This window comes from Hevea brasiliensis, chromosome 16, assembly GCF_030052815.1.
Source record: "Hevea brasiliensis isolate MT/VB/25A 57/8 chromosome 16, ASM3005281v1, whole genome shotgun sequence".
NCBI lineage: Eukaryota > Viridiplantae > Streptophyta > Magnoliopsida > Malpighiales > Euphorbiaceae > Hevea > Hevea brasiliensis.
Genome location: NC_079508.1, coordinates 69,996,990 through 70,011,565, shown reverse-complemented (window position 1 = coordinate 70,011,565; position 14,576 = coordinate 69,996,990). Strand labels below are relative to the sequence as shown.

General features: G+C 28.4%; 1 protein-coding gene across 1 annotated transcript; it reads left to right on the top strand.

The window, feature by feature from the left end:
• Window positions 1-367: 367 nt before the first annotated feature.
• On the top strand, window positions 368-2,755 carry LOC110664127 (glycosyl hydrolase 5 family protein). The gene is made up of 3 exons (XM_021823684.2): window positions 368-1,203; window positions 1,343-1,940; window positions 2,029-2,755. The coding sequence occupies exons 1-3, from the start codon at window positions 616-618 to the stop codon at window positions 2,469-2,471; spliced, it is 1,629 nt and encodes a 542-aa protein (XP_021679376.1). The 5' UTR covers window positions 368-615; the 3' UTR covers window positions 2,472-2,755.
• The last annotated feature ends 11,821 nt before the right edge of the window (window positions 2,756-14,576 follow it).

Here is a 14,576-nt window from a genome sequence, read left to right as displayed (position 1 = left end):
GATTTTATTTTATATACCAATAGAAAAATGAATAAAATAAAAAAAAAGTGATTTTTAAATTATTAGTATTAAAATTCTTAAAGTTTAAATACACTAATTTTTCCTAATCTAACTAAAAATTTAGTTAAAAAAATATATTTTCATGATAATTTTTTTAAGATAAGATTTTATTTAGTTGAAATTTAAAAATATTTAAATAAAAATTTAATTTTATTTCAATTGTTAGCGTATAAATTTTTTAATAGTAATCTGTATAAATTTGTATTTAATATATATATATATATATATATATATATATATATATATATATATATATATATATATGGAAAGTTTTTTTTTTTTTTTTCAATTGATCAGTCGAGATTCCTATATCCAGATAAATAAGATTATGGATGGATTCGAAAAATCATACCAACTGAAAATAGTTGGGAAAAGAGATGTCAAATTCAAATAAATAACTAAATAAGATTATGGATAGATACACAAAATATATTAACTGAAAAATAGTAGAGATAAAAGATGTTTAAGATATCGTAGGATACCTCTCCTATATATATGTGTGTATCATGATAATCCAGCCGAAGAAAAAAAAAACTGGGAGGAAGGGCATATCATATGAAGATGGCAGGGAAAATGCTTCTTCAAGCCCTCCTCTTGCTCTTATTTCTCTTTGTGCTTGGTATTCCTTGCTTTTCTCTGCCTCTATCAATAAATGGGAGATGGATAGTTGATGCGAAGACAGGGCAGCGGGTGAAGCTAGCTTGTGGCAATTGGCCTTCCCATGTGGAGATCATGTTGGCTGAGGGTCTTGACAAGCAGCCTTTGCAATATATCATAGCCCAACTGAGACAACATCATTTCAATTGTGTTCGATTCACTTGGGCAACTCACATGTTCACACGCTACGCTAACCGTACTGTGATGGAATCTCTTGATTCTTTTAACCTGACAGATGCTAAAGCAGGAATAGCCAAGAACAACCCTTTTGTATTGAAACTGACCCTTGTTCAAGCCTTTGAAGCTGTGATTGATCATTTTGGGGCACAGGGTGTAATGGTGGTGCTTGATAACCAGGTCAGTAGACCAACCTGGTGTTGTGGATATGACGATGGTAATGGTTTCTTCGGTGACGCAGATTTTGATGCTGACGAGTGGCTGCAAGGTTTAGCTATGGTAGCTGGGCGCTTTAAAGGCAAATCTCAGGTAATATTTGATTTAGAACGAATTTTCCAATACTTGGTCATGGTAATCTTGATTTTCACTTTGTTCTTTTTTTTTTTATTATTAACAAGTACACTATCTAGCAAGTAGATGGATATTCATTTTTCATTTTATATTGCAGGTCATAGGAATAAGCACTCGAAACGAGTTGCGAGGTCCTCTTGCAAATGAGGATGACTGGTACAAATACATCTATCAAGGAGGAGCAACCATTCACAAGGCAAATCCTGATGTTCTAATATTTGCTTCAGGGTTGGCTTATGCTAGTGACCTCACTTTCTTGAAGAAAAAGCATTTGCAGACTAACTTTGATAACAAGTTATTGTATGAGGCACATTGGTACGCTTTCAGTTGGGGGGAAGGCAAAGTGTGGGGGATGGAATTTGTGAATAAGGCTTGTCAAAGCAAAACTCAATACTTTATTAACCAAACTGGTTTTGTTGTTAATGGTGACAATCCATTTCCTATGTTTGTGGGTGAATTTGGTCTAGATCAAAGAGGTTTGAGCCGTGCTGATGAACACTTCTATGCATGCTTTTTGGCCTATGCTGCTGATGAAGACTTGGATTGGGGTGTCTGGGCATGGCAAGGAAGCTATTATTACCGCGAGAATAAAACCGGAACAGAGGAGACATATGGAGTCATGGATTTCAATTGGAACCGTGTTAGAAATAAAGAATTCCAGAATAGGATGCAACTTATTAAGAGCAAGCTTCAAGGTATATGCAATTTTATTCAACTCTCTCTTTCTTGATTCTTGATTCTTGATTTATAAAATCATAAGACAATTATTTTTTTGTCTTGCAGACCCGAGTTCAAGAATTTCCACATCCTTCATAATGTTTCATCCACTAAGTGGCAGCTGCATCAATACAGAAGATAGAAAGGGAATATATGCTACCGGTTGCAAAGCTCCTAGTCATTGGATTCATGAGGGAGATAGGACTCCGATCAGGTTGAGAGGCACAAAACTATGCCTTAAAGCTGTTGGTGATGGACTTGAACCAATTCTTTCTGAGGACTGCTCAAGCAAGCAAAGTTCTTGGACATCTCTATCAGAGAGTAAGCTTCACTTGGCTGCCATTGATGAGAACGGAGAATATCTGTGCTTGCAAAAGGAATCCCGCTACACCACCAGGATACTAACTAGCAGTTGTGTTTTCATACATGAAGAACCAGAGTGCCAGAAGGATCCTCAGAAAGACCCAGTAACTCAATGGTTTAAACTCGTCAAGACAAATGTACTGTAGTTGACATTAGTAATTAATTAAGGTTAAAAATAATTTAGTTAGATAGTTGTTTTGAATTTCTGTTTCTTTATTTAGAACTACTTGTCTGATGGCATTTCTTTAAACAAGTGCTCCTTTAATATCTTGGGATTGAGCTTTATTGCTTTCTTGGGAATTCGGCCAACAACAAGACCTCCAAAAAAATTAGAGAGATCTCTAATTTGAAAAGCTTGCCTTTATTTATTTATTTTGGAAGACAAGTCTTCTAGTTCAGGGCAACAGCATATCAATGTTGCCTTTATTAATTTTTGCATTGAATCATTCTTTATGCTATTCATTATTAATGATAGAGAGAATAGGGTTGTAATGTAACTTTATAATTAATGCAACAACAAATATAGCAGTATAATCCTGAAACTGTCATGCCATTACAATAACAGTTAGGTATCTATTTGGGCTGTGCATGTGGCATGAAAAAAAACCAAACATCGTCATCTTGAATAAGAGTTCAATTGGATTTTTCTAATTATATGCACCGGTGATCATATATATATATATATATATATATATATATATATATATATATATATATATATATATATATATATATATATCTGATTTTTTTGGCCAGTTCCAATCCCCGGAAGATGCTGTGCAAAACATTTCAAGTCATTCTCTTACTCTCATTCTTTCTTTATTATGCAAATCCTTGCAATTCAATTCCTTTATCAATAAACAATAGATGGATCGTAGATGCAATAACAGGGCAAAGGGTGAAGCTAGCCTGTGTGAATTGGCCATCCCACATAGGACCTATGTTAGCAGAGGGTATTGACAAGAGGCACTTGACGTTTATCGTATCAGAAGCGGTTAAACACCAATTCAGTTGTATTCGTTTTACAGGGCCGACCTAAATGTATATTCGTGCACAATATGCTATATGTGCGGTGAAAGAATCTTTTGATAAGCTAAACCTGACAGAAGCTAAGGCAGGTATAGCCAAGAACAATCCTTTTTCTATTGAGGATGACAGTTCTTCAAGCCTTTGAAGCTATATTTGATGTGTTTGGGGCAAATAATCTCATGGTGAATCTTGATAACCATATGATTGTGGTGCTGTAGTGACAATGATCGGAATTGGTTCCAAGGTGATACGCAGTTTCATCCTGAGGAATGGCTTCGAGGTTTAACAATGGTGGCTAAGCGCTACAATGGTTCTTCCCCAGTGAGCTAATTAATCAATTGCATCTTCCCAGATTTCGCTTGTTTAATTAAAAGGGTATCAATTGCTCTAATTTTCTTTTTAATTTACTAAGAGGCATGATCATTACTATAATTTTGCAGGTAATAGGAATCGGCATGCGTAATGAACTACGTGGCCCACTTCAAAATCAGACTCTTTGGTATAAATACATCCAAGATGGAGCAACCACGATTCATCAAAACAATCCGGATTTGTTGGTAGTGGCTTCAGGATTAGACTATGCCACAAACCTAAGCATCCTTAAGGACATAAACCCTTAGAAGTAAACTTAGATAACAAGTTAGTATTAGAGGCACATATATACCCATGGAGTAGCCAACCCACCTACTTCTGGGTGGATAAACCAGTGAATCAGGTTCGTGCCAATGAGACCCATATCATAAATGACAAAGTTCCCTTATTTTTTGGTGAATTTGGTGTTAATGGGCAAAATCTCGCGCTGGCTGAAGGCCATTTCTATCTTGAGCTGCTTTTTGGCCTATATTGCTGAGAGAGGTCTAGATTGGGGGGTTGTGGGCGTTGCAAGGAAGCCATTATTTTAGACAAGATTAAACCTGGAACATGAATCTTTTGGGATTCTAAATGCAGAATGGAACGGCCTTAGAAATCCCAAATTGCAAGACAGGTTGCAGCTTGTTAAGACAAAAATTCAAGGTATGTTTCCCTTTTTCCAAAAATATATGTGTTTTATTTTTCTAATTTTGCTTTAAATTGAGTTCAAACTCATATCTTTATAACTCTAGTACCATTATACATGTGTATTTAACATGAACACATATAATACTTTTGCCTTGCAGATGCAAACAACAACTCTTCTGCATCCTTCATGACGTACCATCCACATAGTGGTAGCTGTGATCATACCCCTAAAAGTTACCAGAGGAATTCAGTAAACCCAGGAAAAGCTTTATACTTGGATTGAGGAACCGAAGTTCTGAAATAGATTGTTAGGACCGCCATCGGCACCCTTCCAAACCCATCAAAGAACTTTCATCAGGGAATTTACTAACACATTTGGTAATTCATATCTTTAACTGATGATAATCTTGAGATAACAATGTAATCCATTCATGTTGTGGTAGCTGTGTGCAGAAAAATGAGAAGAATGAAATTTGTGCAACTAATTGCAAGAGCTGGAGCCAGTGTACTAATGACGGAGAAGAAGCTCCAGTCCGGTTGATGGGTAGTGGCCTGTAAAAGATAATTGATTAATATCTAGCACAATAGGGCGTTTTTCACTTGTAAAAGATCTTACATAGACTCAATATGAACATGAAGCTAGCTCATTGACTCATTGTATAATGTTTTCAAAAAGAACAAAGTTTCTTTTTTTTTTTTAATATAAAAGAACAAAGTTAACATTATAGTAATAAAAGTACAAAAATGAATTATATAAAAATACAGAGAGAGCCGAAATTATGATTGGGTATGAAATCTGAAGGGGTAGAAAAAGAAGAATGGATAGAAAAAGAAGAAAATTATGGGCCACCCTCTATCCTCCAAAAGAAAAGGTTAGGGGGCAAAAAATGCCGAAATTGGGATTACCATCATGATTTTCATTGAGTTTTTATAATGAAAAAAAATAATAATAATAAATAAAAGCAACACGATCTTGTCCAATAACTACTATAAATTTATAATTGTACTGTAGCTATTAGCAACGCTGCTCTACCAAGAGTAGTCTTTAATAAATTTTCATTTGTTTAAATGATGTAAAATAGAGAATTTTCCTTTTTTATATAATAATAAGAAATATGAATATAATTTTCCACACATTATCTTTCAAATTTAATTAAAAAATATATTACTCACATCAAAATTTTTAAAAAGGGTACATTATAATAATTTGATAAAAAACAAAATAAAATATAGTTAAATTAAATAGTTTTGAACACAAATGCCCCTTTTCAGTGACACTTTATTAAAATGGGTTTTCATAACATATTCATAGGCATCGCTTTCGTACAACTTACTTGATCTTTTTCTCATGAATTTCTCTAGTCAAACTACCCAAAAAAAAAATATTGTAATTCCTCAGGATTAAAAGGGCCATTTAAATATATATATATATATATATATATATATACAATCTAATTCACCTTATATGCTCATTAATTTTCTAACCAATATCAATTACAAGTGACAATTAAGCAATCTATTCAAGGATTATGGTAGAGATTAATAAGTATGAGAAGGGTTGCTATCTGTATCCTCTAATCTTTATTTTAACACACTCTGCGAATTAAATAAGTTAGATGAGGAATAAAATTTTAGATAAATCACTATCTTGTCTTTAAATTTTATTAAGATATTTTATAGTTCAATCACTGAGATATATTAAAAATTATAATTTAATATCTCTATTTTTTATAAGAAATAAGTTAGATATTAAAATATAATTTTATTTAAAAAAATATTTTATTAAAATTTATTATTAATCCATTATAATCGAAAACAGTCAATCTAAATTTAATGATTAAATTGTTATAAATATTAAAAATACGGTCACTAAATTATTACAAAAAGTAAAATATAACTAATTAAATTGTTATAATTTTCAACTCGTTAACTATGAATTTTAACATGATGATTATTTTATTAATAAAAGTATATTTGAAGAACTAAATTATAAATAATTTATTATATATATATATATATATATATATATATATATATATAAAGCATAGTAGTATTCTCAATAAAAATGTCACGTGACACTTTCTTTGAAAAATTTACTATGTGTCACATTCCATAAATACTATCATTTATAATAATTATTATTTATTTTTTTATTTCACTTTTAATTATTATTATTATTTACAATACTATTTTAAAATTTATGATTTAAATTATTATTTTATTTAAAATATCAACTATTATATAATTTAATCAACTTTAAATTATTTTATATCTTTAATAAATATTTTTATTATATTATTATATTTTTTATTATTTTTATTATGAAATCTTTATTAAAAAATTTGAGAGAAAAAAGTATAGCCTACATAAAAATTTATAAAAATAAAATATAAAAATTTAACATATTTATAATTTGCATGTATAATTTTTTAGGTTAATAATTTCATATTTTTTTATTTTACTTTCTTAAAGTTAATTATTATTATTATTATTATTATTATTATTATTATTATCAACTTATAGCTATTTAATTGAAGCGGTCAAGTAAATAAAAAAATATTTTATTATTATAAAAATTAAATTTGAATACTTTTATTACTGTTTTTCAATTAAATAATATTTAATTATAAATTAATTTTGTATTTAAATGATTTACATTTATTTGTCTGTATATAGTATATTGTATGAAATATTTGATACGTATTAAGCACTCTCCTTTCATCAAGTATTTTTATTTCACCTAAATGTTGTCAAAATTTTTTTTATTTGCTTTATTTTTTATTATTTCTTTCAAAAATTATTAATTATCATTATTTTTTTATTATTTTTTTCAAAGTTATTACTTATCATTCTCAAAATTTATTTATTAAAATATATTTAATTAATATTTATTTAATTATTATTTTTTTTATAAATTTCTTATTTAATATTTCTTAAATTTTTTAATATTTTATTTCATTATAATTATATATCGAATGCAATTATAACTAATATTTTGATTATTCATATTTTATTATCATTAATTTTTAACATAATTATTTTTAAATTTTAATTAAATATTTATATTTTATGCATAAATTATCTGTCAACTATATTTTTATATACAAGTAAAATTTCAAGAATATATTACAAATATAATTACATCTAAAATTTAACTATAAATAAAAATAATTAAAAAAATATAGTTACAATATCAAAATTATGGAATCTTTTGAAAAATAGTATGTATTTTTAATATTTATTATATTAATAGAAAATAATGATATTTTAAAATTTTAATTTTTATGAAATGTATTTATTTTATATCATAAGTTTATATAAAGTGATAACTATTTTTGTCTAAGAATTATTTTATAAAAATATATCGGATTAATAAAAAAATTTACAGTTAGATATAGTATTTTTAAAAAATAATATAATAGAATGTTATTTTTAATTAATAATAATAATGTTATATATTTTAATTGTTATTAAAATTACATAATTAAATTCATTATTAGTAATTAATATTTTTTATTATATTAATAATGAAAAAAATATTATATTTATATATTTTTAAAATAATATTATTTTCTCAATAATCTAATGTATTTCCTATAATTTACAAAAAATAAATACCGATTTACATAAATTATGAGACAATATATAAAAATTTCATGAAATTTAAATTATTTTTTGAATAAACTAATTTTATTGCATGAAAATTACTATTAATGTATGTATAAAAAGAATTAAATAGATATTTTTAATTAATTACACTATACATTAATTAAAATTTTATTATTATAATGGGTAAAAATTTATTCAAATAAAATTAAATAAAAAATAAATTTTAATTAAAATTTAATTTAATAATAATAATAATAATTTATCTTATTTAAAATTTAATTAAAAATTAAATTATAAATTATAAATTATCCATATATAACATGGACATTATGTTAATTGATAACTGAGAGTGCAAAGGAGATTGTAGATGGTGATACATGGCTAGAGAACCTAAGGAAATATGGGTTAGGGAGTATCCACAAAGGAGGATATGATTATACCATCTTAACTCTCTGGCGATTTCTGCGATGAGATGGCATTGAATGGCATGATGTGTATTCAAGGAAAAAATCTACCCCTCCTAGTGGGAAAGGTCCCTTATTAACAAAGTAAGCAGGTCAGTGTTTAGTGGACATGTATAAAATTTTAGTAAGTAAATTATTTTAATCACTGTAGTCTATTTTGAGGTCTAATCAAATTGTATTTAAAGTAATAATAACTTCAGTATATATTGATTAATAATAGTACACGATGCCTAATCGATTGGTATAATTTGTAATTCATTCAGTTAATTTCTTAAGAGTCAGTTTGTATGTCGATCTATTTATAGAAGACACTTTAATTTAGATAAGTGGAAAAATAATGTGAACTATGCTCATATAGTGCTAGGCCTCTAATTATTGCTTTCACAAGCAATATGTAAGACAATCGATGAAGTATTAATTATTAAAATATTTAACTTTTAATATTTATGTATTTATTTATCATACAATTATTTTATTTAAAGGGTATTTATCACGATTTATCAATGTATTATAAAAAAAAATTATTAGTATAATTTTTTTTAGAGTAAATTGATTGTCCCCTTCATTTTTCATTATGAGAGCCATACGACTATTTTCAATGTTGAGGCTAGTTAGACAACTTCTTTAATTCAGGGCTAGCAATGAAATTAAGTACAAGGTGATAGCATCATTAGATAGTTATTTATGTAATCGCGTTTGAGAGATGTCCATTTCCTACTTAAGATGAAGCTTTTTTTTCTCCATTGATTTGTGTAGTTATTTTTCTGAAAATATCTGACTCATTTTCATTATATATACACCTAACATTCTTTTTAGTGCATTTATGACCTCATATATGCACACGTGTTGCTTGTTTGAAGACTTAATTATTTAACATTGTGCGGAGTACATATGAATCATTTCATACGGGTACACCTTATGGAGAAAAAAAGTTAACTATTCGACCTGTAAAAAAATATATATAACTCTTTCAAACAAGTGTACACCTGTCAGTCAACAATTACCTTATCCTTCTTGCAACCTACATACTCTACTGTAGCCGCTGACGCAGGGCTGCCGCATATGCTTTGTGGAAATTGTACTTTTCTTGGCAAAAGTTGCCAAGCTAATTAGCAAAACCACCATGAGTCTTTCATGCCATCCCATCCTTTCTTCTTCTCCACCTTTTTTTTTTTTTTAATTCAAAATTACTTTTTTTTGGGAAATCTTTCTATACGTGTACCTGGGAACGGCTAATATTTACGAGCTTTGATATTGAATTTCAAAATTTAAAATTATTTTTTTAATAAAAGTATAATTTTAGATATTATTAAAAAAATTAATTTAAAAAAAATTATTTTATTATTTTAATATTTTATTATTTAAATTAATTAAATTTATTTTTTAATTATTTTTTAATATTTTATAATTAATATATTTAAAAAAAAAATTTTATCAACAATAATTTTAACAATAGTATTAAACAGGTCTATCTTCTTATCCCATTGATGTTAAAGAAAAAATAAAAAATAAAGAAGCTTCTAATTAAACATACAAATTAATACAGCATTAGACTGAACTTCTTTCTTTCTTTGTTAGATGTATATTTTGTTTGAGGGGGCTTAAACTTGAAATATTATTCACTGTGAGCGATGTCTTGATCACTAAGTAAACTTGAGCCGACCAGACTGTACTTATTTAATGTCGAAGAATGCAAACCCATGTTGCTTTTCCGTTCTCTATCAATTGAATGCAAGTTGGAATCCTATTCTTTGAGATTAGGTAATGACCCACAAAGAAGGGGTAGGATGACTAGGCCCATTTGGAGATTTCGATTCATTACTGTAGGGTCCGAAGAATAGTTTTCCCAGATATATGTTACAATGATAAACAAGACATCAAATTAAAGGGTTTTGTCCATACATCAGACGGTTGCTATCAATCAAGTAGATCAAATTCAATTCAAGAAATTGACAAAGGCCTTTTCTTTCTAGTGATCCCCCACCACATTTTGATTCTTTGTGGTAGTTGTAAAATGGAACAGTCTTTATCTCTCATGTGTGGAGTGTGGAAGTCCTCTTATTTTTTTCTTGTTTAGTTGTGCAAAATCTCTAAAACAAGACAACAGACCCAGACCATTGGTTCTTCACTGCTATGCCATTGGTAGAGGTGAAAGCTTTTTTTTTTTTTTTTAATTCGAAATGGGCTAAACTTAGGGCAAGGGTCCCCTGGCTGCACGTTTGCCACGTGAGTCTAACATATGCCATTTGGGCTAGTTGTTTGCTGCTGCTCGCTATTCCTAGCCCTTCGGGTGATTTCTTCCTGTGAAAAATATGACAATGTGAGCAAGGGTTAAACTGTTAATCCAGATAGAATACCTAGCTATGCCTAAGCCCGGATTCTTTTTTATGCTGTATTTTTTACCCTTCACTTTTTACCTTTTCTCCGCCCTTCCTTCAATTTTCGTTTGTTCCGCTTCTCTATCATTCCGTTCTTTTTGTAATTGCCAAGATAAAATTTATTTTATTTAAGATAAGATGAAAAAAATTTTAATTAAATTTTTACACAATCACACTTAATTTTATTTTTTAAAATTAAAGAAATTAATTTTTTTACTTTAAATATAAAAATCAATAAAAAAATAATTAAATTAATTTTTTATAAAATTTTACATTCCAAATAAACAATAATAAATAAAAATAAACAGAAATATATATAAAGAATTTCACTGCTGGTGGCCAATTCCTCATGCCTCTCTTTATTGCCTTCATTAATTGTGATATAATAGGTAATTGCCTGGATGTATCTATGGGCATAGTCCCACCCTATGACTTAATGCTGAAAATGAAACTTAATTAATGGGGTTATAGCCCCTTAAAAATAATTTATTCAGTACAATATTTATATAATATATACATTTTAATAATTAATTATAATAAAAATTTATATAGTATTTATCATGATTAATAATCAAAATAAAATAATTATACACATAATTAATAATTATATTTTAAAATTTTATTTAAGTCCACAGAATTTTTTTTTATTATTTTGAAAGACGAAATTTGTTGTGAGTATTGTGTGTTACACTATTTTTTTTTTCTTTTTAATTAATGTGTCAAATTGATTGTATGTATTATTTTTGCCATTTTTTCACATCCTCTAAAAATGCAACAAATAGCTAGTGTTCATTGTTTATGAGATTTGACACTCTGAAAAACAAATAACATTGGCATAATTCAAGCTAGATGAGTTAATCTTGTCTAGTGTATTATATCAAAACCTCAATATTCAAAACTTGATTTCAACCTTATAATACATTTACAAAGTAAATTAATAATTAAATAATTAATCCAACATAGGTAAAAAATTTTGAGTTTGAAATATCTTAATTTAAGAGCTTTCAATCTTAACTAGTTTTACTATCAAATCAAAGTCTCATTGGCAATGCTTGAACACTTCATTTAAAAGGCCTTTCTCTCGGTTTCTGGAGTGATAAGGTGTTATCTTTTGCTCTGGAGGCTTAGTCCTTTCTGCTCCTGCTGTGCTTCAATCATTTCCTGGCCCTTTCGGGTAGGGAACGATTGTTTTCCTCTTCTCCCATCCTGGGTTGGTGTAAACACTCTATTTTTTGAGTTTTACTGCAGATTTGATGCTCATGTTGAGGGATCTCTATCGTGGATTTGCCCTCTTATTGTCTTCTTATTTTAGCAGCGGTGTACACTTGTAATCAGATTGTTCAAAGAGTCGCTACAGAGTCTCTTTTTACCAACCTTCATTTCTTAGATCTATGGAGGGTCTGTACGTTTGGCTTGTGGTAGGCATCTCCGAGATCTTTCAGCCTACTAGGTTCATGGAGGCCGACCCTCAAGGCTCGTGAAATGCTGGTGAGCTTTGTCTCTTGCCTCATCAGAGTTTACCATTCAAGAGCTCTGTTTTTCTTATCCATGGGTCATGGTTGCTTTTGTTTGTTTTCATGGGTTCTTGTTTTATTAAACATGGAAGAGGATCTTGCAAGCAGGGGCGAGCAGTTTTTGGTTTAAATAAAAAAATTGAATCGAATCGATTAATTCGGTTCAATCGGTTTAGTTTTAAAATTTAATCGGTTCAATTTGGTTTATAATTTTGATAATTTCGAATTAATCGGTTCGTTTCGGTTATTTTCATAAAAAAATTTAAAAAATCGAACTGAACTGAAATTATTAATATATATAGGAAATAAAAAAAAATCGAACTAAATTGAATCGAATCGAATCGAACCGAAATCAAAGAAAATCGAACCGAACATTAAGATTTTTGAGTTTTGATTTCTAATTTTTTTGTTTTTATATTTTTATTATTTAGATTTAATGTTAAAAATATGAAATTTTATAAATTTCGATTTGATCAGTTTAAAATCGAACTGAATCGATATTTATCAGTTCGATTCTGTTCGATTTTCTTTTATCAATCGGTTCAGTTCAATTTTTAAAATTTTTTATTTTTAATTTTCAATTTTATCGGTTCGGTTCAAAATCGAACCGATCATTTACACACCCCTACTTCCAAGGAAATCTCCTGGCTTATTGTTACTTTCTCAAACCTGCATGATGTAGATGGCTAGCCCTGGCTCTTCTGGTTTTGCTTTGTCTCTCTTGAAGAACGGGCAGCTACTTCTGCTTCTCTTGTTGAATCATTTGATTCGAGTCTCTGACTTGTATAGGCTAAATTTACTTTGTTAGTTTTTGACTTTTTTTATTATTAGGCCTAGATTATTTTATATTAGAATCCTTTGTATTTATATGGCTCATGAAATTTGTAATCATATAATTATATTATTAATAAAATCTATCTTTTTGATAAAAAAAAAGACATTTCATTTCAATTTTTTAAATATCTTAAATTCTTTTAGCATTGTGCATGATTTTTAGAAGTTGAACCGAATTAAATATCTTAAATTGAAATTCTTTTAATATTTTAATTTGATTATGATTTTTGTTAAGAATCAAATTAAAATTGAATCAGAATTGAATCAGAATTAAATTGAGAATCGAATTTATACATATATTTTTTTATATTTTTTAAATGTATTATATATATATATATATAAAATTATGAACTAAATATAATTTAATATTATATTTTTATAATAATTTTAATTAATTATAAAAATATTAAATTATCTTATAATTTTTAATTATAAATGTATTATTATATTATAGATATTAATTTTTAATTATATTTATCCCTTATATCTAAATATTATATAATTAATAAATAGTTAAAATATATATTATATAATATATTTATACTATTATATTATATCATTTGTTTAATCATAAATTATATATATACCTTATAGTCAAATATTATATAATTTAAAAATAACTAAAAAATATATTATATGATATATTATGTATTAATTGTCACGACCCAACTTATAGGCCGGACCGGCACTAGGACCTGGGCCAGCCTAAAGCCCCCGAGGTCCGTCGTAAGCCTAACTATTCACTTAACCCAACTCTAAGGTCCATTTGGGCCCAATTTCAAGAAATCAACCGGACAGAGTCCGGCCATAAAATGGACCTTTCAATAGGTAGTTTTTGACTCACCCGATCTGTAAACAAAATATAACATCAATTGGGGAGCTCAGCTCACCCTCCACATACTCATCATCATAAAAATAAATGGGAGCTCAGCTCCCTCATATAATCCATCAATCACGCATAGAATATTATGTTTACAGGCCCGAAATAACAATTTAGTTTACAGACCCATATCAAATAAACATTTCTAACACATGCGAAAATTCTAGAAATTTATAGAATTATACAAGCATGAATAAATAACCTGCAAGGGAGAAAGCAGGTTAACCTCAAAAATATCCTCCTGTGGCCTGGAAAAATATTGAACAGGAGTGAGCGTTCAACTCAGAGAGTAAAATATCAATTTTAACCATAATCTCTATAACTATCTAAAACTAATGCATCATGTAGAGTGAAATGTAACATCAACAACATTTTCACATCATAATATCAAAAAGGTAATTTGGAGCACTCACACACCCAGTAACATCAATCATAATATATATGGGAGCTGATCCCCAATACAGCTCTCTTAATTCCAACTGTGCCAGCGAAGAACTCAGCTCGGACTTCCACTTAATAACCAAATCGGGGTCCCAGCGAAGAA